This window comes from Podarcis gaigeae (assembly GCF_964106915.1).
Source record: "Podarcis gaigeae genome assembly, chromosome: 5".
NCBI classification, from domain to species: Eukaryota; Metazoa; Chordata; class Lepidosauria; order Squamata; family Lacertidae; genus Podarcis; species Podarcis gaigeae.
This window is the reverse complement of record NC_139681.1, coordinates 55,785,785-55,811,561: the sequence shown is the minus strand read 5'-3', so window position 1 is coordinate 55,811,561 and position 25,777 is coordinate 55,785,785. Positions and strand designations below refer to the sequence as shown.

The 25,777-nt window shown below is 40.0% G+C and overlaps 1 protein-coding gene across 1 annotated transcript in view; it reads left to right on the top strand.

Annotated features, from left to right (window-relative positions):
- CFAP58 (cilia and flagella associated protein 58) overlaps positions 1–18,496 on the top strand; it is an 84,454-nt gene extending 65,958 nt beyond the window's left edge. The window contains exons 16-18 of the mRNA XM_083741568.1: positions 8,783–8,902; positions 12,419–12,552; positions 17,299–18,496. Coding sequence (XP_083597694.1) covers positions 8,783–8,902; positions 12,419–12,552; positions 17,299–17,419 — 375 coding nt within the window. The 3' untranslated portion in view covers positions 17,420–18,496. The remainder of the gene's footprint in view (positions 1–8,782; positions 8,903–12,418; positions 12,553–17,298) is intronic.
- The last annotated feature ends 7,281 nt before the right edge of the window (positions 18,497–25,777 follow it).

The window sequence follows — 25,777 nt, the reverse complement described above, 5'->3', positions numbered from 1 at the left end:
CTTTATTTTACTTTAGTAAACAACTAGTTTTAAAGATGAGCTGCATTTGGCTTGGGACAGACCATCTTATGATCAGAAGGCATGTTATGTTTACTTAAATCTGAATAAGAACTTTCACTCAGGGATGATTGGCATTTTAATTAGGAACAACCTATATTATTTTTTCTCATAAATGTTGAGCAGCAGTAAGTCAGGCTTTAGAGAAGCAAAGTGGCATAAAACATCCAAATAATGAAAATATTTAATAGAACCTTGTGAATGAATGTCCAAGCTATGGGCAGCCTGAAGCCAGAAGGGAACATAAGAGTATATTTATGGGGGAAGAGCTCTCCATGTTAGCTGTGCAGACATGTCAAATTCTCAAAGCCTCAAGCATGCTCTGGAGCAGGGGTCAGCAAACTTTTTCAGCAGGGGGCCAGTCCACTGTCGCCTCATACCTTGTGGGGGGCCGGACTATATTTTGAAGAAAAAAAAGTGAACAAATTCCTATGCCCCACAAATAATCATGCTGATTCCCAAATAAACATGTTGATTCCCGGACTGTCCGCGGACCAGATTTAGAAGGCGATTGGGCCATATCCAGCCCCCGGGCCTTAGTTTGCCTTCCACACTCTGCAGTATCGTTTCAAATACAGAATGGAGTTAAAGAGCCTTTTTTTGCCACTTTTGTAAAAAATAAATAAAAATGGGGTGGTTTACCTTTGAAGCAGGGAGGGCAAGAGTTGGGGATTGGAGGCAAACCCCTCTTCAAGCTATATCCAAGCTAGAATGGGTATGGGACTCACTTGATTTGGTGCTTCTTTTTTTGAGATGAGGAGATTTGCCTTTCAGCCTGCACACAGAGACACACCAAACTTCTTTAGTATCTATAATTTTGGTTGCATTTGCTTTTAAGTAAATTGGAAAGATAAACTCTGTCAAATGGGATTCAGGAGTCCTGTCTGCCTTGTTCCGTGCAACTTCTGGCTTACTGGAATACAGTAACAGAATGTAGGCAAATGACCACTGTTAACACACATTTTGCTTCTTCTTTGAAGAAGAAAGAATTAAGTATAATGGACTTTCTTTTGATGTTTCCCTGACATTTGGTGATCTTAACTCAGTGACAAATTAAATGACAAGACTTAAAAGAAATAGATACTGTTTAGTGATAATAATAATAATAATGGGTGTAATACAAGACATGTGGTTCTGCTGCTGTTAGATGATGGCAGTAATACATATTGGAGAGGAAACCAGTTTCAGCTGCATAGGATAGATTTCACTTTCTAATAGAAATGTATGCATTGTCTCTAAATGGGGTTATTATCCACTCCATTGCACAATGTTCAGAGGACTTGGTTGGCCCTTGTTGAGGATTACAAGAGAAATAAATTGGAAACCAATTGCAAATAAGACCAGCAGTCTATCAACTGCTCCTTATTTATCCATATTACCAGGGCCCTCTTACAAAATACAAACATGTACAACATTCAAGGCTGGGACATGCTTGGTTGTGAAAACAGTTGCCATCTTCTATAGTCACAACTAATGGGAAAGCCAACAGCATGAAAAACAGTTCAATCCTATTTTGAATTCAATAATGGAATTTCACCTATAAGTAAACTAGTGGTTTTTGTTGTGGGATAATTTCAAAACAGTGAGCTCTGTAATAATTAGGAGGTTGTATTGTAAAAGAAAATGATATTGATATATTTCATTTTATTTTGGCGTCTTTGTTCATGGATACCAAAAAGTCTAAAACTAGGTAAGTTTTATTCATAACAAGTGCAGCCTCTCTGGCTCCAGGCTTCAAGATCATGAATTGCTTTTGAAAATATTGGCCACACTCCATGCAATTGAGTGATTAACTAGAAGTATGTGTACTGTAGATAGATGTTTTTTCTACAATTCTTTTTATTCACACCCAGGAGTCTGACAGGAAGACTTATAGTTCTACATAGTAGCAAGAAAAGCAGGCAAAGAGGATGATCAGCAAAGGCAGCTTAAATGTGAAGCAAAATATCCATGTGGGTTCAATCTTTTTTCTTCTTCTACATCTCCATTTAAAATATTTTTCTTTCTTTCTGGTTGAAGTTTCATGATACAAGGCTTTCTACAGAAATGCGAGTCTGAAACTCATTACCAGTTTAAATACATCAAGCCTTTTCTCTTGTTTCTCTGAGTCATTTAAGGTACTGACAGATTCCCAGCATATTTGTCTGTTTACTGTACAGTACTTATTTTTTAAGGTAATCCAGAAACTAGTATGTAGTTTAGGGCTTCATTTCTAACAGACAATTGCATTAGAACAGAAATCTTCTGATGAAGCTCTAAACCTGTATTAAGACAGATTCTGGGATTCTAGGTTGACTAAGTCATATTTGGAGTAGACCCACTGAAATTAACAGACTTCATGGTTCTTCTTTGAGTTTGACTAACAATGGATATCACCCCTTATCTTAATAGAAGGGCAAGATATCTTTACTGATTTATTAAAAGAATAACACCAATGGAAAAGCAGAGGACGTTTTTTGTTTAAGTATTTGTTCGGTTGAAATGCTGTCTAGCAACCATTTTCAGCACACACACACAAACATGGGAAACCCACAAAGTTTCCCCAAAGGCCACCCTCAAGCGTATATTTTTCAGATCTGTTGGCTTTATTGGAAGCCCCAATTGACTGTCACTTCAGCACCATTCATATGATTTTAAAATCAGCTTTCTCTATAATACAGTGAAAGTTAATTCAGAATGGCTTAATGTCTTTTAGGACTTTGTTTACCGTCAGTAGTGTAGTCATGTATTGAAATCTGATAAGATTTGTGATTAGGTCACTCTTGCTAGGAAGAATAAGGTGTATTTGAAGGAAAAAATTATGCCAAAGCTGCAGCCAGCTGGGGCTTTGAAGTGGCTCACAATGGAGTGCATTGAAATATGAAGTTCAGTGGTGTAGACTTCTCAATTTGCATCTGGTAAAAAAGGTAAAGGTACCCCTGCCCGTACGGGCCAGTCCTGTCCGACTCTAGGGTTGTGCGCCCATCTCACTTAAGAGGCCGGGGGCCAGCGCTGTCCAGAGACACTTCCGGGTCACGTGGCCAGCATGACAAAGCTGCATCTGGCGAGCCAGCGCAGCACACGGAAACACCGTTTACCTTCCCGTCAGTAAGTGGTCCCTATTTATCTACTTGCACCCAGGGGTGCTTTCGAACTGCTAGGTTGGCAGGCGCTGGGACCGAGCAACGGAAGCGCACCCCGCCGCGGGGATTCGAACCGCTGACCTTTCGATCGGCAAGTCCTAGACACTGAGGCTTTTACCCACAGTGCCACCCGCGTCCCAATTTGCATCTGGGGTACCCCCTAAAATAAACAACGACAACAAATTACTTTGCTTTAGAAAAAAAGGGGAAATGCTTTTTATGGTGGAAGGAAAAAAGTGATTATTCTCCATTTTCAGTTCAACATCTAAAGGACTAATTGAATAAATACTAGATTTTTAAATATACTCCATTGCTGTGCTCTTTCACAGCATAATCTGACATTGGCCATGGTTCCAAGAAAAAAACACTGGGTTTGATAGACCGCTGGTCTGATTCAATATAGCAATTGGATGCCGATGATAACCCATCTGTCATAAAAGAATACTTGGGTTTAGCAGATAAAATCTGGGGACCGTTTTTGTTTTTTCTGCTCCATGAAGAAATTGTAACTGGAAGGAAGCCATATGAAGAGGCATTCTGAAGCCACTGAGACCATTCTGTTTCTTTGTTTTCTAGCACCTAAGCCATTTCTAAGCTGTGCCATGTCTTTGCTATTTAATTTCCCAAGACCTTTTGATTTTATAGATTAGCATACACCAGCTCTTGCTAGTTGTGTCTGTTTGGCCCTCTACTGGCTTTCAAAGACACGTCAGAGCTTCATTTGAAAAATCTGTGCTTCTGTCCGACTCAGAATTAGTCTTCTTCATAATAACCTTTTCAAGGACCAATAAACCCTTTCCACTAGGTTTTAGCTATATTCTTTAAATTGCCGGATCTTAGAATTGGAGGGGATCACATATGCCCTCTAGAGCAGGCATAGGCAAACTCGGCCCTCCAGATGTTTTGAGACTACAATTCCCATCATCCCTGACCACTGATCCTGTTAGCTGGGGATGATGGGAGTTGTAGTCCCAAAACATCTGGAGGGCCGAGTTTGCCTATGCCTGCTCTAGAGAATAACATATGCCAAAAGAATTCCTAATGGATGACTGCCCAATCTTTTAAAAATTACAGGAGAAGAAATTTTCACAGCTTCTCTAGACCGTTCCTAAGCTGCTATTAACATTCCAATGTTAACTGAAAGCTGTATTCTGGTAGTCCAAGTCCATTGCTTTATCCTTATAGAAAATGTTGAGCAACTGTTAATCTTCTTTAATAACATTTTAAATACCACAGAAGTCAACTTAACTCCCTTTCCCCGCTCCATTCAAAGCACAACTTTCCTCATAATTCTATGGCTTGCGTTTTAGACTTTTTATAATCTTTGGTGTCTTTTGAATCTTTTCTAGTTTATCAACATCCTCCTTTAACTGTTTTGCTGCAAATCCAACACAGTACTCCAAGTGAGGTCTGAGCAGAGCTATATTTACTCCTGATTTTTGCACATATCATCCAGAGATTTTTGCCTTCATCCAGAGATAACAGGGTGGTTAAAACTATTTTAAATCCAATACAGATTCCAACTGGGATAAAGAAATGGTAAATTGCAACTTATTCCTAGAGTTTCTTTGTCTTTCTTTGGTTGGGGTTTGAAGTGCACCTCTCTGGAGCCCATGACAGTTAGTGATACAAAAATATGCATAGTTTTCTGAACAGCAATAAAATGTTTCTCATGTATACACAAACAAAAAGAAAAATTCAAAGCATTTTTTAAAAAAAGGCTTTAAGCATATTTGACATCATTCAGCAACTGTATTTTCTGCTATGTCATGTTGCTTTTCAGTTTCCGATTAACTGGCCACAAAGCAAACCATGAAAGATGCAGCCACTTTGTTTGAACATTGTAAGGACATTGTCAAATATTGCAAAATGAGACTGGATTTAAAGCAGAAAGAATCCATGCAAAATATGAATGAAAAGATCAGTGACAAAGATGAAAGACTTTCTTCCAGCAAAGTGTTTAACTATGGCATCTGTCATTTCAAGGAGAAACTAGAAGAACTGTGGTTTGTTTTTTTAAAAAATATTTTTTATTGATTTTCCAATATCATTCCAATAACAGCCTCATTATAACAAAGCATATTTTATCCAATTAATACAATTAATGCCAAATATTCATATGTAAAATTATACGATTTAATTACACTAGCCCCCTCGCATGCTAGAGTTGATGAGTTCATTCTTCTACATTTTTTCTGCATTCCAAAAATTTAATAATTTCCATTCCATTCCATCCAGATATAATAATCCCTTATATAACAGCTACAGTCTTGTGATTTTAATTAGTGTTGGCATAATAGGTAATTTATAAAGTTTCAAGTGAGGAACTTTAGCTGTACTCCTTATTCTTTCCTGCATGTGACAATTTGACCCATGATGTTTCCCCATCCATATATGGGGGTATATCCGTTATTCCTGCAACTGTTGATGGTTCCCATCATGTCTTGGGAGAAGCTGTTATCTCACAGTTTCCAAACGTCACTGCATCACTTCATCCCGTGATTCGGCTTCCAGTAAACAAGCCGTCTTCACCATTTTTCCAGACAGTCAATCTAGAAACTTCTATTCTCGCAGTTGGTAGGCTTATTTCCTCCCTGCCACTGATTTATGACCATTTAACCTTATATCAAACACATTCCTTTGTGGATAATGGAGATTAGGGAGGATTTTGCTTTATATTTTCAAAGCATAGCGTTTCTCTCCGCCCCCCTTACCTCTCAGTTCCTTTCTCTCACATACCCATTTCGAATTTTGTTAAATTCCATATTCTATTCCAATTTATTCCATCCTCACTTGTGCTGATATTTTAAAATTTCAGGGTGGGGGTTGCCATATCATAAATGTAGAGAAAAACCTTGAGTAAGTAAACCGTGGGCTCCTCTCCCCCCACCGTCTCTTTCACTGAATGAAATCTGCTCACAATCCAAACCTTTCACATCCTTGTAGCTGGGTTGTTTTTGCAGCTTCTTATCTCATCGTCTCTGGCATGTGTCAGTAGTTTACTCCAATTAAAGTCCAATTAACAGGATAACCTGTGCTTCCAGGGACGGGATTGAATCATAGAATCATAGAGTTGGAAGAGACCACAAGGGCCATCGAGTCCAACCCCCTGCCAAGCAGGAAACACCATCAGAGCACTCCTGACATATGGTTGTCAAGCCTCTGCTTAAAGACCTCCAAAGAAGGAGACTCCACCACACTCATTGGGGGGGGGGGGGGGTCGCAGCAGCCAGAGTGCTCCATGTACCCATTGCCTTTGCCTGCCCTCACATTCATGGGGAAGCGAGTGCCAGAGTGCCAGGCAAACGGCAGATGAGAGCTTGGTTCCTCTTCCAGCCGAAGAGGAATGCAGATATTGAAGTTCCTCCATCATTATCTGATTATGTCTGTCTGTCTGTCTCCCGCTGTGTTGAGAGAAACTCCATTCCTGGCGCACCGGAAACAGGAAGCCCGAAACGAAAAGAACTTTGTGCAGGATGAAAGGGAGACCAGATTTGGTGACCTTTGGTGAAATAATTGCTGGCACTCTTTTTGATTGTTGTAAAAAAAAGTCTAAGTAAACTGGGATACAACAGTGGCCAAACTCAAAGGTTTTGCAGGTGTATGGATTCCTACCCATACAAGTATTCTCTACATTATTATTATTATTATTATTATTATTATTATTATTATTATTATTCTACCACGCTTTCACTCTAAGATCTGAGGGCGGATCACAACAATTTAAAATACAGCGCAAAGAGTTTAAAACAAATTGCAATCACAAAAATAGTTTGGGTCCCAAAAGCATAGTGTCAATGGCCAGGGTAAAGTGGTGTGTCTTCAGCATTTGTCAAAAACTGTATAGTGAGGGCATGTTTTACATCACTAACATAGTCATCTCTCTTTCAAACCTTGAAGAAAGGGCAGGATCAAGATCATGAAAATTAGGGAAGACTAAATCAGTTTTGTTAGTACATCATTGCATATTTCAAACATTATGTTGTTTCAACAGAATAATAATTTTGAGCAGGTGATTGTAACTAAGTATAGAATACTGGTACATTAGGAGTGGATTTGGTAATGCAAATCTTAAGCGTGTTGCAAGATGAACTCTGCATGTAAAAAATGCCAATGGCTAGAATTATTATTTATTTTATAGAATTTACACACAGCTTGATTGTTTAAAAAACCCTCAAAGATAATAAAATCAATTTAAAAATTACAACAAAGGATTGAATTTGAATGTATCTTCAGCAGTGTATTCTTCAATATGATATGTTAAACACTCTGGGGTTTTAAGCCCAATTATATAGCCTAGGGAAAAGGATGAAAGTGCAACTGCAATCAGTGAACTCAAACCTTGAGTTCTGCACTAGGTAAAGGTAAAGGTAAAGGTACCCCTGCCCGTACGGGCCAGTCTTGCCAGACTCTGGGGTTGTGCGCCCATCTCACTTAAGAGGCCAGGGGCCAGCGCTGTCCGGAGACACTTCCGGGTCACGTGGCCAGCGTGACATCGCTGCTCTGGCGAGCCAGAGCTGCACACGGAAACGCCGTTTACCTTCCCGCTGGTAAGCGGTCCCTATTTATCTACTTGCACCCGGAGGTGCTTTCGAACTGCTAGGTTGGCAGGCGCTGGGACCAAGCAGCGGGAGCGCACCCCGCCGCAGGAATTCGAACCGCCGACCTTTCGATCGGCAAGTCCTAGGCGCTGAGGCTTTAACCCACAGCACCACCTGCGTGTCCCGAGTTCTGCACTAGCTACCTCAATAAACATGAATACCTGCAAAAGTAGAACCATATGGTTTGAGATGCATTTGCCATACTTTGTTAAAGAGACGCAAAACTATAGTGAAAAAGACACAAAATTCAGCTCAAATTAACAGTGAAAAGATGTAAAACTTTTCTATTTTGCTTGAATCAGCATTATAGGCCAGCATGTTTGTATTTTCGCATATGCTCTTGATAAAAGTTCTGTGTTGTGCCTATGAGTTATCCATATAATTATGTATTTGTATGGTGGTTGTTAAATCTGTGCTGCCCTATTCTAATTATGTTGTTAGCTTTCTTCGGTTTTTGGAATATTAGTGCTTGGCTAATTGTTATATATGTTATATATGATTATTCTTGCAGGCTGGCTTAAAAGCACTATGATACTGAGTGGCAGAGCAAATGTTTTAGGATAAAAATATAATATCTTAGAATGATCAGTTTTTAAACTGTAAAACCTTGTGAAAATTAGAAAGGATTACCTCATTACTGTCTTACAGTGTGATTTACAGTTTTCATTAATATACTGTGCAACATTTTCATATGCTTGCTGGTAGCCACTTGGTGTAGTACAGATGCAAAATAGATTCATCGGTATAAGTGGACTCACTTGTTGGAGGAATTGATTCAGGATAAACTATATTTACTAAGATAGCAGATACGATTTTTTGTTTGAGAAGAAGTAAAGCACCACAGCTAAACAAAAACAGTTAGCTTATGAAAATCTTTATGGTCTGGATTGTTTATATATTTCTCTTCTCATGTCTTTGCATTCCCTCTCCTTACATACATTCTAAGGCGGCAAGTGGACAAGTGCAACTTCCAAATTGGTTTCATCTCCCCTTGTCTCCTAGGAGAAGGAGAAACTGTATGTAGAGCTGAAGCACCTCTTGGCCCGTCAGCCTGGACCAGAAGCAGCAGAACAGTTGCAGTTGTATCGGCACACTCTGCGGGAGAAGACCAAGCAACTTAAAGTAAGAGTCATTTCCAATAATTCATTATATAAATAGTGAGTGTAGAAATAGATAGATTGTACTCCGCAGCCCCAGGAAGTAGGAAATCATTATTGTCAGGGACATAAGGACTTGTGTTTTGAAAAATCTTTTGAACCTGGAGGTATACTTCTTAATTCATGGATAAGTACTTTCAGAATAGAACTACAAGTATGTTGTCACCCCAGAAAGGTAAATGGGACCTCCAAATTCAGAGGCAGAATTCTTCAGAGTAACATATCGAAGCAGAAGCAGCATGCTTTTGGTAAAGTCTTTTTCAGAAGCAATTTGTCTCTGAATACCAACTGTTGGGCAGAGTGAATGCAGCTGCCCCGCTTGTGGGCTTTCCCTGGGCTCGTTGGCCACTCGGACTACAGAGTGCTGGACTATATGGGACTTTCACCTGATCCTGCAGTCTGTTCTTATGTTCTTGTACCCCTAACCTCTTAGAGTTCTTTGAGAGTGTCAGCAAACGTATTGGTAGAAGTAAACCTGTTGATATTGTATGCTTTTGAAACAATACCTCACCAAAGGCTCCTGAGTAAGCTTAGCAGTTATGGACTGACTAAAGGTTCTGTTATTAACCAGTAACTGGGTAAGAAACAGGAAGCAGAGTGTAGGAGTAAATGGACAGTTCTCCCAACAGAGGCATGTCAAAAGTGGAGCTCCCACAATGATAGGCTTTAGGACCTGTGCTTAGGAATGAGCAGTGAAGCAGCCCAATTTCCTGATTGCACCAAATTGTTCAAGGTGGTTAAAATGGAAATGCACTGTGAGGAGCTTCAAAAGGATCTCTCTAAACTGGTTGAATGGGTAATAAAAAGAGAATGCAATTCAATGTAAGCAAGAGTAAAGTGATGCACAATAGGGGGGAAATGATTAATTTCACATATATGCTAATGGGATCTGAAATGATGGTGACTGTCTAGGAATGGGACTTGGGGTCATAGTGGATAACTTGATAGTGGATAACAGCTTTGAAAAAAGCAAATTCCATGTTGGGATCATTAGGAAACAGAACGAAAAAAACTTGCCACTATCATAAAGTTTGGTGATCCATAATTTAGCATGACTATTCTTATGAATCACATGAACTGTGCTTTTTGGGAAATGCCCACGAGTTCTTTACACATACAGTTCTGAAGAAAGCTATTGTATGAATTTCCTAACATTGTTGTTTGCATTTCGAGGTATAATATTTGTTTATAAAATTAAGAAATTAAAATCTAATTAGAGCATAAATTTACAGCCTATTACTATAAATGTGCATCCCACTTGGGTCTTTGGAGATGCTGCCAGATTTTTATACAAGACTTAATTTCCTTTTTAAATGAGGTTTTTTTTTAACATCCCCGTCAAAACAGTTTTCCTTCTGTCCTTAACAAGCTAGCAGAAACGGATTGAGAAAACATTGCTAAATCCTTCATTTTTCTCTAACGGTGCATTGACTTATATTAGTCTCGCATCTTATTAGAGGGCTGACAAGAGTAATCTTTCTTAACCCCTTGTCACTGTAAGGCAGGATTTCTTGAGTGAGAAAAGCTTATTTATGCCTCCTGGAACTGCTTGATGCACCATGTTAAGCAGCAACTGCTAATATGTAATGTAGTGCTCTTCCTTCATTTTCATTGCATGAAAATACAATAAGGTACATTCTTTCCCCTCCTCCCATCCCTGTTTACGCATTCTAAGGAAAGCAGTGTGAAAAGTAATACCCATTTGCCATAGGTGGTAATAACTAAGGCTGCAGCTTATACCTCGGATAGGAGATGACTATTAAGGTTTTTGTGCTGGCTTTTGCACTCAACATATTACGGAGACATTGGATAAAACACAGCAATTAGTTGTCTGGGTTGTTTTAAAGTTTGTGGGCTCATAGAGTAATGTTTGAAACTAAAATAGCAGTCTATGCTTATGGGCAAAGAGTTGTAGCCAACAAAGGTACAGCAGATCCATTGAAATTAATGGACCTAAGTTAGTCATAAAAGAAAAAATGTCTAGTGGCACCTTAGAGACCAACTAAGTTTGTTCTGGATATAAGCTTTCGTGTGCATGCACACTTCTTCAGATATGATAAAACAATCATTTAGTTTCATTGATACCAATATTGATAGCAGTTATTACATACAGACTACTTCCATTTGCACAGCACATGTATGTGATGGGATAATGAGCTGCTTGTGTGTAAAAGCTGAATCCCTCAGAGCTTTGCATAGGTCTCAAAGCTCTGCCTTTACGGGAGCCCTCAAAGCATGACTCCCTCAATCGCTGGCAGAATCCGTCAGTGGACACTTCCGGAATTTACGCCAACATAAGAGTTCCTTAACGGAAACTCTACGTCTGGATTCTCTGCGTGACAGTTTCCTGAGCGGAGTGGGCGTCCCCAGCGGAGGTCCTGAGCCCTCCCTGTTGTTCTCACTGGAAGCATCTTGGAGCCATCCCTCCGCCTGAGTTTCTGCAGGAACTCTCCCTCTCCCCCTGCTGGTTCCTTCCTCAGCATCTGAGGGTTTCTTAGCCTCCTTGAGCCCTTCCACCACCTGACTCTCCGATGGCAGTTCCCTGACAACTTACTGTGACATTCTGATAAGTATGAAAAATATTTTGAGATAGTCAAGAACAATATTCAATATTCAATATTGGTATCTGAAGAAATGTGCATGTACATGAAAGCTTATACCCGGAACAAACTTAGTTGGTCTCTAAGGTGCTAGTGGAATATTGTTAATTTTTATTTATTTATTTCAACTGCGTCAGACCAACACAGCTACCTACCTGAATCTAAGTTAGTCATGCACATTAATTTCAGGGGATTTACTCTGTAACTTAGTCTGATTCAACTCAGAGAAACAAAAACACAAGTACAAAACATTAAATTTGTTCTTTTCTAAGCCTTATGATTTTTAAGCCACTTGAATATTGTTCTTGACTTTCTCAAAAGATTTTTCATACTATCAGAATGCCACAGTAAGTATAGTATATTCATGTGCTGTGCAAATGGAAATAGTTTGTATGTAATAACTGCTATCAATATTGGTATCAATGAAACTAAATGATTGTTTTATTGTGTATTTTAAGCTGTGTATTTTGTATTTAATTATGGCATGCTTTTAATGATTCTGTATTTTAACCATGTTGTACAACTGGTTTTTATGCTTTGTAAACTGCTTACAAACATCCAGACATTAAGCAGTATATAAATTAATGCATCATGATGATACAGAATGAGAGAATTATTACCCAGTCAGTGGCGTAGCGTGGGGGGTGCAGGGGGGGCCGGCCGCACCGGGCGCAACATCTGGGGGTTAGGGTTAGGGGGCGCAAATCCACGGGTTAGGGGGCGCAAATTACTTGTCTTGCCCCGGGTGCTGACAACCCACGCTGCGCCACTGTACCCAGTACAGGGACAGATTTAAATAACAATTTTTTTTTATAAAAGCCATATAGGTACAAGAAGACAACAAATCACCCATGGCATTTGTTTGTTCTTTTTTTTTTAAGGTTTTGTCTTCTGAATTGAACATGTATGAATCACAGAGTCAAGAATACAAATATGAAATTGAAAGACTTGCCAATGAGCTTCTAAATGTAAAGAAGAAATACCTCACCCAAAAACGCAAGGAACATGAAAACAAGTAAGTGATAGTATCAGTGGTGGTAATAATTACATTATTTAATAATAAATTACTGCCCAGCTGAGATCGGATTATGACAGCAATTTCATGTGTGTGGATACATGTTCCCCTGGTGAGATATGTGAAATTGCCAAATACTGAGTACTTCCTGTAAGTCACTTGTGTGAAAATTCCCCCAAGTGTAGTTTTATCTCTTTTTCCATGTCAGTGCCCAGCTTTCTTAATCCTTTAATTGCAACTCTTTTTTTCAGACACATCCTGCCCTCTTCCCCCCTGCATTTAATTTCTGTTCTGGGCTTTTTATGTTGGTCCAGACTCAAGTAAACAGTTGCACTAGCAGGAGACAGTGCAATGAGTCCTGCTAGTGCAACAGGGCTCCCCCCTTCTCCCCTGTACATACCTCGTGCACCCACTTCCACCCCCAAATTGGCTGTAGGGGAAGGAAAGGGGAGATCATTTCATCTTCCAAGAAAAAATGCTTGCACTGACGTAATGATCATAATAGCTTGATGCTGAATTTCTCTCTGAGTTTGCTAATTCCAGACATATTTTAATTGCATCCCATCACTGCTTTGTATGGTGTATGGGGTGTTAGCAGTTTGACTTCACCCCAGAAGGCGCACTCCATTGTCTCTTGAGACAGACGGATGCCAATAACTGCTTTGCTGTTTCTAATTGATGAGGGCTTTGTTCCTTCACATTGGGATTTGAAAAGAGTATATAGTCAGTCTTCCAAAATCAGCTACATATTACAAAACCCTAGACCAGGGGTCAGCAAACTTTTTCAGCAGGGTTCCGGTCCACTGTCCCTCATAATTGTTGGGGGGCTGGACTATATTTTGAAAAAAAATAATGAATGAATTCCTATGGCCCACAACCCAGAGATGCATCATCATCATCATCATTATTATTATTATTATTATTATTATTATTATTATTATTATTTATTATTATATAAAAGGACATATTCTACTCATGTAAAAACACACTGATTTCCAGACCGTCTGTGGGCCGGATTTAGAAGGTGATTGGGCCAGATCCGGCCCCTGGGCCTTAGTTTGCCTATCCATGCCCTGGACATCCCTGCTTCTGGAAATTCTCAAGATCACACCTATCAATTCAAAATCATTCAAACATTGCAAGTTGCTTATGCAGAAACCACTTAACATGAGAGAAACCCCATGTTTAGAACTTCATGTGATCACACACATGCCTACAGTGGTGCCTCGCAAGACGAAAAGAATCCGTTCCGCGAGTCTCTTCGTCTTGCGGTTTTTTCATCTTGCGAAGCAAGCCCATTAGCGGCTTAGCGGATTAGCGCTATTAGCGGCTTAGTGGGCTTAGTGGATCAGCTGATAAGCGGCTTAGCGGATCAGCTGATAAGCGGCTTAGCGGCTTGGGAAAAGTGGGGGGGGGGGAGGAAAAAAACCCCGCAGGAACTCGCAAGACATTTTCGTCTTGCGAAGCAAGCCCATAGGAAATTCGTTTTGCGAAGCACCTCCAAAACGGAAAACCCTTTCGTCTAGCGGGTTTTCCGTCTTGCGAGGCATTTGTCTTGCGGGGCACCACTGTATTTAGCTGCATGTACACGTTATTTACCATAGTCTCTTGAGTCTGTTCTCAGTCACCAGTCTTGCTTTTTACAATCATGCTTTTCTCCATCTATGAATTAGATGTGCACTGGCCAGTTCAAATAATTTAATATATTCCTGTTTCGCTCCTTCCTGTGCTAGAACGTGGTTTTTAGAACCTGCACTAGTACCCATTTAGAAATATGGAATTTGATTTCAAACTACAGTGGTGCCTCGCAAGACGAAATTAATTCATTCCGCAAGTCTTTTCGTCTTGCGAGTTTTTCGTCTTGCGAAGCACGGTTTCCCATAGGAATGCATTGAAAATCAATCAATGCGTTCCTATGGAAACTGCCTTCAGACCAGGTCCGGGGACAGTCTGTCCCCCGACCTCTTCTGAAGGCCAGCGGGGGGCGAAAGTCTTTGCTTCACCCCCGCCTGCCTTCCCGGGAGAGCGGAGACTTCTCCGCTGTCCCGGGGCGATCTTAAAATGCTGGCGGGCGGCAGCGAAGGCTTCGCTGCCGTCCCCCAGCATTTTAAAATCGCCCCGGGACAGCGGAGGAATTCTCCGCTGTCCCGGGGCGATTTAAAAGCCCCCGGGAAGGCAGGCAGGGGGGACAAAGACTTTTGCCCCCCGCCAGCCTTCAGAAGAGGTCCTGGACCTCTTCTGAAGGCCGGCGGGGGGCAAAAGTCTTTGCTCCCCCCTGCCTGCCTTCCCGGGAGAGCGGAGAAACGCAGCGCATTTCTCCGCTGTCCTGGATGGCTTTTGAAGGCAGGCGGGGGGAGCAAAGACTTTTGCCCCCCGCCGGCCTTCAGAAGAGGTCCAGGACCTCTTCTGAAGGCGGGAGGGGGGCAAAAGTCTTTGCTCCCCCCGCCTGCCTTCAAAAGCCATCTGGGATAGCGGGAAGCGCTTCCCTGCTATCCCGGACTGCTTTTAAAATGCTGGCGGTGGGGAGAAAAGCCTTTCGGCCCCCGCCGGCCTTCCTGGACCTCTTCTGAAGGCCGGAGGGGGGGGAAAAGGCTTTGCTCCCCACCGCTAGCATTTAAAAGAGGTCCCCGGAGATTTCCCTATGGGCTTTCTTCTTGCAAAGCAAGCCCATAGGGAAATTCGTTTTGCGAAGCGCCTCCAAAACGGAAAACCCTTTCGTCTAGCGGGTTTTTCGTCTTGCGAGGCGTTTGTCTTGCGGGGCACCACTGTAGTTACTTCCTTTACCACCCGAACTTCATGTTTTTAGATAGCACAGTTCTGATGACTGAATTAGCAAAACAGTCAGCAATCAAAGGCGACCTCTGCCCATCTGCAAATGGTATAATGTTGCCTTGATGTTTGGAATTAGCAACAATTGTTCGTGGCTAATGGCCTTCCTGGGGCTTTATGATCAATACACAAAGCTACCATAATGTCTAGCGATCCATTTCCAACAGCTAAGTGTCCTTTTGAAAACAGCTATAATCTTTAGAATTTGAACCCTGGGCTTAGCTTTTCCATTTCAGCATTACAGGGGAAGAAATTCACTCTGCTGTATTTTATTTCTAGAATTTCATTTCCTGCTACTATTATATTTTTAAAGGGCAATGGACCATCTATAACGAATAAAGTTACGCCTAGATATATATGAGTATTACATACAGTACTATGAGGTTTTCATTTTTTGTCAGTTTTATGCCACTTCCATAGTAAATTATGTTTATAAGTCCAGAAAGGAGAATTAAGCTCATTTCTTCTTTTTTATTTTTATTTTTTTCTTACTAATTCCTTCTCCTTCCTTCTGCCTCCAAAATAGTCATGTAGTCAAGGGGACCTGCACATGTTTAGCTACTTCTTTCTAGTGTAGTATATAGTCCAGTGTCTATTACAGCTTGAATAAATTTGCAGTGTAGGGCATGATTGTGGGACTGCTACAGAAAATCGTCATAAGCTCTCTTTTGCTTTTTGTTCTCTGTTGCATGTTGAGATCACAGCACATTAGTCATTATTTAGGAGAGTTTGGTGCACAGCTGCATACATGCTTGCAACAATCTCACCCTTTCTCTTTTCCTCAGTGCCACAGTCCTTGAATTACTTTTTAAAAGAAAACATTTACTAGGAAGCAAATTTAAAATATTCTCCAGGAAACTATTTAGTTTTTTGAACCATAGGGTTGTATCCAACTAAGTTCTACTCAAAATATATGCAGTGGAAGTAATGGACCTTAGGTGAGACATGCCCATTAATTTTAGTGGGTATGCTTTGGGGATAACTAGCACTGGATACATACAACCTATTGTTAGCTTCAGACATTTTTGAGGCTTTGATCTGTACCATAAAAAGTCCAAAGATTTTAAAAAAATTGTTAGAAAAATATATAATACAGCATTTTTGTGCTTTAGTACCACCAGTTTACAGTGATCTGATAAATTTATTTGAATATTTTGCTCCATTTATGTAGGTGTACATCTCAGTTCAGGAAAATGTGTCTTTCACATTGCTCTCCTGGCTCCCCCCCCCCTTTCCTCATTAAATATCTGAGTGGATAGTTAAACTATGCTGCTTTCTCTTAAGGCTGCTAAATTCAAGTTGTGATTGTTCTTTCTATGGCTTTAAGTCTAATGGTCACACCTATCTGTTCAAAGTTATATAGGCAGTGTTGGCTTTGTGTAAAAAGAACTGGATAATTATCTCTATAAGTCTGTTAAATGGTGAAAATGGCTAACACAATTTCTTCATTAAAATTCAGCAAAGAGGGGAAAAATCCCTTTTTTGCCTTTGATGATTTCAGCTTTTTATTTGAAAAACAAATAATCATTTGGAGGAACAGTGCCAAGATTAGAAATTCCAAGTCTTACATTTATTATTCTTTTAATGAGAAACTGTGACCATTTTGAGGGGGTAACATTAGGAGAGCTCATTTAGTTCTATTTTTTAATAATTCTGCGTACCGTAAGCAGTCACCTAATTAGATCCAAACAGGCATCTAATTGTGGTTGTTTAGCTAAACAAGCTTTCATCAACTTATTTTTAATGATCTCCTGATAGAGCTATTGCTGCTATTAAAACTTTTGGAACTTTTCAAAATGATACTGAGATAAAAAATGTAATAATATGCCTTCTTTCTTTCTTTCTTTCTTTCTTTCTTTCTTTCTTTCTTTCTTTCTTTCTTTCTTTCTTTCTTTCTTTTCTACTTCCATCCCTAAGGGAAAAGGAGAGAGCCTTGAGTAACATAGAGCATGACTACCAAGGAACGAGAGCCAGAGCTTCACGCTTCACCGGAGGTGGTTTCCCGCTTAGCAACCCACCTCCCAAAATTGTAGCCTAACACTATTGCATCATTAAACCTCATCCACTAGAATGGAAAAGAGACATTGACATGTCCAGCTGAACTAAAATGTTTTTGAATACAGATTAGATAATATTATGGTTTATAAAATAATTTGTAGCAAAATATTTCTTCGAGTGTGTTCTTTTATTAAAGGTAGCATTCTGGCATAGGCAATGCTATTTTTTATGCCCATTTAGTTGAATGCTGCACATAATGAAGTCACTCCCCATCCTATAGATATATTTGGAGCAGATATTTCGATTTTACAGTTTTTGTTGTACTAGAAGTTCACTTGAAATCAGTGATACATGCTTCCAAGTAAATATATAGCATATAAAATTGTAATCAACTGTAAAATATCCATATCTATATTGGCTTAAACTACCTCTTCTTCAGCATGAAAAAACATGAAAAATAACTAGAATGCTAATAATTTATCTTAAGAAAATATAAAGCTTAGAGTTCATCACTTTATCGGAACAACATTAATCTGTGAAAGTTTAAAGTCACAGTGTTAAACATTCTCAAAACTGATTAGGAACATTGGGAAGGTATGTGATAACATTAAGCCCATACTGGTGAATGTATTTCTTTTTTATGCTAGATTGCTAGTATGATGGTAACATCTTTGACTGTACATCTCAGTCTGTACATTTAGATTATGCTTATCTTTCATTAATTTGTTTCTCATGTATCAAATCTAGAGTCTAAATATACCGTAACCAACCTTACATTTTCGTACCTGTTAAAAGGAAGACACTGATTTAGTTCTGCAACATTTAAAGATTGTTTATATTTTACATCATATATACCTCCCCACACCAAAACCTTTCCAACCAAAGAGATTTAATAAACATTCATTAGCAAGCCATTTAATAATGTCAATGTGTGAGGTGCTGAAGAATGGGGATAAGAGTTTAAAATAAAATGTCTTTGATGTATTCTTGCCTCAGGGATGAAAAACTCCCAGGAGAGATCCTGATAAATATTTCATTAAAAAAAACTTTTGCAAAGATATTGATCTTTTGTTTGGTAGAATACAGAATTGTATATTAAAGCCCCCTTGGAAAACTATTAATGTTAAGTGTTTATTTCACAGAAATCAAGTAATCTGTGATTGGGAATCATTTTGCTTTTATATAAAGGACAAAGATTCTTAGTTATTGGAGGAATTGTCATTGCCTTTAATTTCTGAAGCAATTATTATTCTTGTTAGGGTCTCTGTCTTTCGTGTCTTTTTTCCTGAAGATACCAGTGAATACTTAAAATTATGTTTCTTAACATTTTCTTACCATCATAACAATCAACCCACTATAAACAAAATATGCAATGTACAACTCCTAGTATCTTTGCTGCATCAGCTGCATGGACCAGCAGAGACTGATTTAGGTTGGAGCATCCATCTTACCAATACTGCATTGGTGAATTAAATGCAATCAGAAAAAGAGCATCTGAACCAGTTTTGTGGGTAAACCCTTAGACATGTTGGTTTTTTATATTCTTTCCCAAAACATCTTCACAACTTTCTTAAAATGCTATTATATGCATATGTGTTTATTTTGTTTTCTTTATAATGAAATGTGTCTCCATTCAGTACAAATTGGAACAATACATAGTTGAAGGTGTAGCTGCTTTACCCTGGCACCGTGCCACCAGAGTCAACAAAGCTAAGTTTATTAATACCAGCAGGTAATCTGGCATGTTTCTGTATAGACAGGTGGCTCCTCGTAGGATAAAAGGATGGGTATGCTGACTTTAGCAGAATCATTGCTCTCATTTCCCCCTACACCTTGACCCTTTTGCTAATGAAAGCAGCAAAAGCATAACTGAAACGTCATCTCAGGTTCCTAGTGAGCTCATATTTTCCAAGGATATTTGAGTCATTGTCCTGTATAATGTCAACATGATCCAGCTAAAGAAAAGCACTTTTAACCTCTGTTGATTTCAACTGAGATAGGCAATCATGTGCTAAGTCAGTGGAAATTGTAAGGCTACAGTTCCTAATAAAACTTACTAGGAAGGAAATTCTTTTCAACTCAAGAGGATTAAACTTCAGAGGAAGCATATGTATGAGCAAGCTGAAAAGTGCTTTACTTCAGCTGGATCATTCCCAGCAGATTTTAAGGTTGGGTGAATATGAATTTTTTTTTTGATACGGTCAAGCTGTGTTTGCTGATGTTCTGCAAAAAAGGAAAGGGGTTTGTGATGTGTGGCTACTGCCCACTTAAATAAGTGCTCAATTAGAAAGACGGGGGTTCAGATTTCAATCATTCCACAGTAAGAATGGTTTGTCTTGGTCAAATTACTTTTTTTATTTGGCAAATCATATCTACGAAGTGCAAACTGTCAAATTGCCTCCACACCAGCAATGAGCATGTGAGGCTGGTTTTGAGGTTAAAGGTCACAATTTAATTAAGGACCTGCAAGGGAAAAAACTAGAAAAAAGTGTGGGTCATCTACCTTAGTGAAGAGTAACATCTTTTTCCTTTACCATCCATGTTCAGCACCTCTAATCTGTCTGGTAACTGATCAGTGATCAGTGCCCTGATAGCCTGTTCACTTAAAACTGCAAGCTAAGGAGCAGAACCATCTCCCCCTGCTGTCTAGCATTCAGAGGGATGGCCTCATCAGCACCATATCCACTCTCCACAAGGTGGGTCAGCTTTAATGATGGGAGTGGGTAAACATCCCTTCACCAAATTTGCGCCATTTCAGTGCTCACCACTGAAGTGAAGCCAAGTCCCCTCCATGGCTGTACCACATGTTATGCTCCAAATAGCAACTGGCTAATCTCATATGGCAAAAAGGGATGGATGATGCAGGGCAGCTTATACAGGCAGCCTGATTTTGTCACACAGATGTTGTTAGGGCTGCCAAACATCCGCATTACCAGGATTTCAAAGGCAAGTCAATTTGGCATTATTGTATATAAAAGAAACTCCAACAATTTCAGGGTCTTCTTAAAAAGCTCAACAACTTTCTGTGTGTCCTGGCTTTTACTTTTTGAAATATGGTGTGAGACTTTCACAGTGCCATTTCCAAAGGGTGTTAGGGGCAAAAGTGGGAGTAAAAAGTGCCAGGTATCTTTTTAAAAACAAACAAGACACATTTGTTGAGCTCATTTCTTGGAATATTGCTATAAAGCAGTTTCTGCTCAGAAAAGTACCTCATTCATTAGACTATAATTAAAGGTCAAACGTTAGGGAATGGACATAAAGGTGAAGAGGGGGATGAAGCTGTCAGGTTTGGAGTCTGGTTTGGGGCCATGTGGGCAGCAGGTAAGTGCCAGCATCTCAACACTGCTTGCTTTATGAAGGAACAGATGCACATTTCTAGGGCTGTCAACCCAGTGCCCTTTACAAAACTGAAAATTCAAATCAAGGAGTATCAAGGGGAAATGCATGCCAGTGTTGTTTCTCTGATCAAGAGCTTCACCTCATGTCTTCTCAGGGGATCTCTCTCGTAATTTACTTCAGTGCTTCAGGGTAAGTGATTTTCCATCTGCCTTTATCATCTGCCAGCAAGCCAACTTACTGTGAGCAGTGTGTGCTTTTGGCACCTTTCACCTTTTCACATTGGTATCCCTTGAACTCAGCTCCAGGCCCAGAATGCAATTCTAATATTCTTTGTCTGTTTTATTTACCTCTGTGACATTTTCTCAGCATGTGGCAAAGTGTGGTTTGGATTAGATGAATATGCTGAGGTCTGTAGTAAATACCTTCAACTCTGTGATTAGATCCCCTTCAGAATACACTATTCCAAACTATCCAGTGAGCTCTTAATAGCTAACTAATTTATCTTGGCACGAGTTTTTGTAGACAAGATGAACACTTTTGCCACATTAAATGTGTTGATCCTTAAGGGGGCACCTGGGGCCAGTTGAGGGTATTTTTATTCAGGAGACAGAACAGCAAATTGTGCTGCTGCTTCCCTAAGTCAAGGTGCAGGTTGGCAAGTTATGGTGGCACCTGAGAGAGAAAACCCCACAAGCACCCCTCTCTGGAAAGAAAAATGCATCAGTAGTAAATTTTAAAGTTACAAATTGGTGCCGTTTCATGACACCCACATCAATCTGTCTAATAATAGGGCTACCCTTAGAGGCACAGGACTATTTTAATGCTTTACTGCAACATGGTAGCACAACTTAGAAGCTCCCTCTCTCCCTTTCTTTCTGGCCAAAGTACATTGAACAATCAGTTTCATTGATAGCAAACCCAGTTGTCACCTGACCAGTTTTAAAACAGTTTTGGTTTTGCCCCTCCTTACTAGAAAGTTTGGAACGCGGGTGGCACTGTGGGTTAAACCACAGAGCCTAGGGCTTGCTGATCAGAAGGGGTTTGAATCCCTGAGTTGGGGTGAGCTCTCGTTGCTTGGTCCCTGCTCCTGCCAACCTAGCAGTTCAAAAGCATGAAATGCAAATAGATAAATAGGTACTGCTCCGGCGTGAAGGTAAACGGCGTTTCCGTGCGCTGCTATGGTTCGTCAGAAACGGCTTAGTTATGCCGACCACATGGCCCGGAAGCTGTACGCCGGCTCCCTCAGCCAATAAAGCGAGATGAGCGCCGCAACCCCCAAGTTGTCCGCAACTGGACCTAATGGTCAGGGGTCCCTTTACCTTTACCTTTACTTGAAAGTTTATTTCACTAGTAAGTGGTGATTCAGAGTGTGCATGCATTTAAATGAACAGTATTATGCCAATCAAGAACCACTGTCCTTGCAGGAAATAGTTTCCAAAGCAGTTCAGGAGATACCCACCAAAGATGCAACACATGCAGGGTAACCTGAGTACCAAATTGGAATTCCAGGCTAACCACACAACATTTTGTCACTACCATGTCTGCTTTCAGGTGAGTTTGTGTTCTGTTTCAGTGAGGTGATTGTCAAGGTAGTTGTGCACGTGTCCACTGTTTATAGCCTGAAGAATGTACTCTGATGGTTGTTTTTCCTATGGCAGTTGATGAGGTCGGATTTGTAGGTCACCACCTGGAACCTGATTAACATACCTGTAAAATGAAATGCTAGACCTGACTACTAGCCAACTTTCAGGAACAAAAAGATAATTGACCTCAGGAAACTGCCTTATTTTTATTGGGGTGTCCCACAAACCAATTACTTTTCACAATGGGCCTTTTATGAAGCTATTTAGTTTAAAATGGATTTTAGAAAGACTAGTTGTAAGGGAGACAGGAATCCCAAAACAAGCTCAGTAGAGTGGTTTATTATTATTATTATTGGTTGGAATAACCAGGACAGGAACAATCTTGAACAATAATACTGCTAGATTATATTGGAGTCTAAGTCTATGGCAATTGATTAAAAGAAAAATTCTGCATGTAGTGCAGATGTATATGCAGTATTGAATCCACTAAGATGACCTGAGAGAAAACATGGGATGCCAAGTTTTGTTCTTCTTCCAAACAAGGTAAGTGCAAGGATTCTCACTCTTTTTTAGTTAGTTATTTTTTAAAAAATATATTCTAAACTATCCTTCATTCAACAGCTTCCAGGGTAATGCACAATCATAAAAATACAATATAATAACGTCCTTTAAACAACAATAAAACTGAGAGGCAACATAAATGCAAAACTACTAAGCAGAACAGACACCATAAAAACAATTTAAAATGTCTGGGCAAATAAAAATGTCTTAATCTGGCACCTAGACCTGAGGGTGCTTGCAAAACAAATAGCTCTATGATTCAAGCTGAGCCACCTATTGCAAGGGGATTTGTTTTCAATGAGTTCAAGACAATGCATATTATTTATTTATTAGATGTATACCCTGCACGTTCTTCCAAAGGAGCCCAGGGCAGCAAACATATCAATACTAATACAATTAAAACTTCTAAAAAACCAGTTTAAGGCTCCTAAAAGTAATCACCTCCGAAATTATTAATTTCAGGGTTGCCAGGTACATAACTTTCAGCAATCAAATGCCTGGGTAAACGGGAGGGAGGGAGCAAGAGCCCGGCTATGGTGTATGGCAGCCTCATGGTGTCCATCACCATCATGAGCATGTTCTGGGCAGTGGTTGGCAGTGTCCTGCCATGGTTTGTGCCCAAGGGGCCTAACTGGAGTGCTATCAACACAATGTTGGTGACATGTGCTGTCTTCTGCTACCTCTTCCGGCTGATTGCAATCCTGGCTCAACTGAATCCTCTCTTCAGACCACAGTTAAAAAGTGAAGTAATTTGATATCTAAAGTACAATTGGCCCTTAACTGATGTGCTCTTCTACTGCAGTTTGTGAACTGGGATATGAAGATATTTTCTCTATGTAAAGCCCCATCGATCCAAAGATGCCTTCTAATGTACTTTGAATCTGACCATGTCTGCTCAGTGCCTTACTGTTTGTTCTATTACAAGAAATGTTTGCCTAATCTTGTTGCTTTTTCACCTTTGAAAGTGCCTAATAGATATCTGTATCTCTACTGAGTACAACATTGTGCTTGAATTTCAAGTATTATAACTAATATTCCACCCCTCTTCTTTGCACTGACAGTGGCTAGATGGAATTGAGAATTGCCTCTGAGTATTTATGTGCTCTTTCAGGTACTTGGGTGCAAGGCATTTAGGGCCTTGAATTACTAATACCTTGAATTGGGCCCAGTAGCTCACTGGCAGCCCATGCAGCCCTCTAAGAACCAGTGACACATGGTCCTATTTGGCTGCCCCACTTACTCACCTAGCAGTCGCATTCTGCACTAGTTGCAGCCCCCACATAGAGCGCGTCACAGTAGTCAAGGCAGATGGTCACAAAAGCATGGGCAACTGAGGCCTGGCTATCCTGATCCAGAAACAGATATACATAGCTGATGAACCAGCCTAAGCTGGGCATAAGCACTTCTGGTCACAGAAGCCATCTGATACTCCAATGACAAGTCTAAATCCAGGAGAACTCCCAGACAACAGATCTGTTCCTTCAGTGGAATTACAGCCTCTCCATCCATATGATGTTTATGGATTATGTTTTATCCAAGCCCCACCTATTTATTTAAAATATTTGTAACCTGCTTTTTAAACTAAATGTCTTCAAGGCAGCTAAAAAGAATACAGAGTCCAAATGTTGTGAAAGCATACCTAAATTACCAAGTGCTAATTAACAGAGACTTTAAGCATTGCAGCAGAAACAAGAGGAAGCTAATCACGGCAAGCCAAAAGCCAACCAGAAGCAAATTGGGCCAATCCTTCTCAGTTTCAAAGATAGAACTCAATGTTGACCATTATAAACCAGGTAAAGTGGGAAACAAACTTATGTAGCATGGATAATGTCCAGGGGATCCTGCTGAGTTGTTTCCCGGTGTGATCTAAAGTTAGTCACAGAGGAGCTATCAATGTTTGGAGCTTCCCTGCCTCACTCTGAGAAACATGAAGGTGACCTCCACTTTTCTGTTGAATATCCACTGATAAAAGAGCATTATGTTGCATAACCTGTTTACCATCACAATTTCATGGAACTTCATGAGCTCAGAAGCCAGAACCAAATAAATGAGCCTGAAGACCAAAAAAACACCAAGAAGCCACAAACAAAGAAACAAGTGCAGACTCAGAAGGTGAGAGAAAGATGAGGAAAAGTCAGCAAAGAGAAGTAGCTTAACATTGCTGCAGCACTTTCTGTGTCCTACTTTGGCTTTTGTAGCACTGAATGATCATTGGACTGTCAGTGAGAAACAGCAGCATGTAGCACACTCTAAAATAGTGCAACTATCGTATAGTGAGTTCATTTTCTAAAACAAAGATGAGCAATTGTCCAGCTGACCTAGCAAGGTTTCCTCAAAAGCAAACCAAGAAATGAGTTCCATGTTACACTGCAATATAGTCACCTTAAAATCTTACGGCTATAGTATTTTCTTGTACTGCTTAGCATGTTCATATTGAGATGCCTCATCCAGTGGATTCCAGATGGTCGGGGCTTGAGGGATCTAAATACATTTAACAAGTTCCTTAAATTCACACATTGCAGCTCCTCCTTTCATCTAGGCAGATTGAGATAAAATAGTAGAGGTGGGAATGGAGTGTCACGGGCAAATTATACAAACAGAGAGACTATTTCCAGAGACAGATGGACCGTAACTCCCCTGTAATTTCATCGTATCGTCTTGAAAGTGGTGTGGTATGAAAGCCAATTCAGAATGTGAACAGTGCTGGAGAAAATAATGTGCTGGATGCTTAAAAAAAGAGAACAATTTGCACTTTGGGAACTTTTCAGAGTTTAAGGAAGAGAGGGGGAAAAAATGCACAATATCAGGTACACAAACACCCCAAAAGGATAGTTTAAGGTGAAGAATATCAAGTTTGTGATGGCTACCAACTTGGATGACTTTAAAAGAGGGTCAGATAAATTCATGGAGAACGA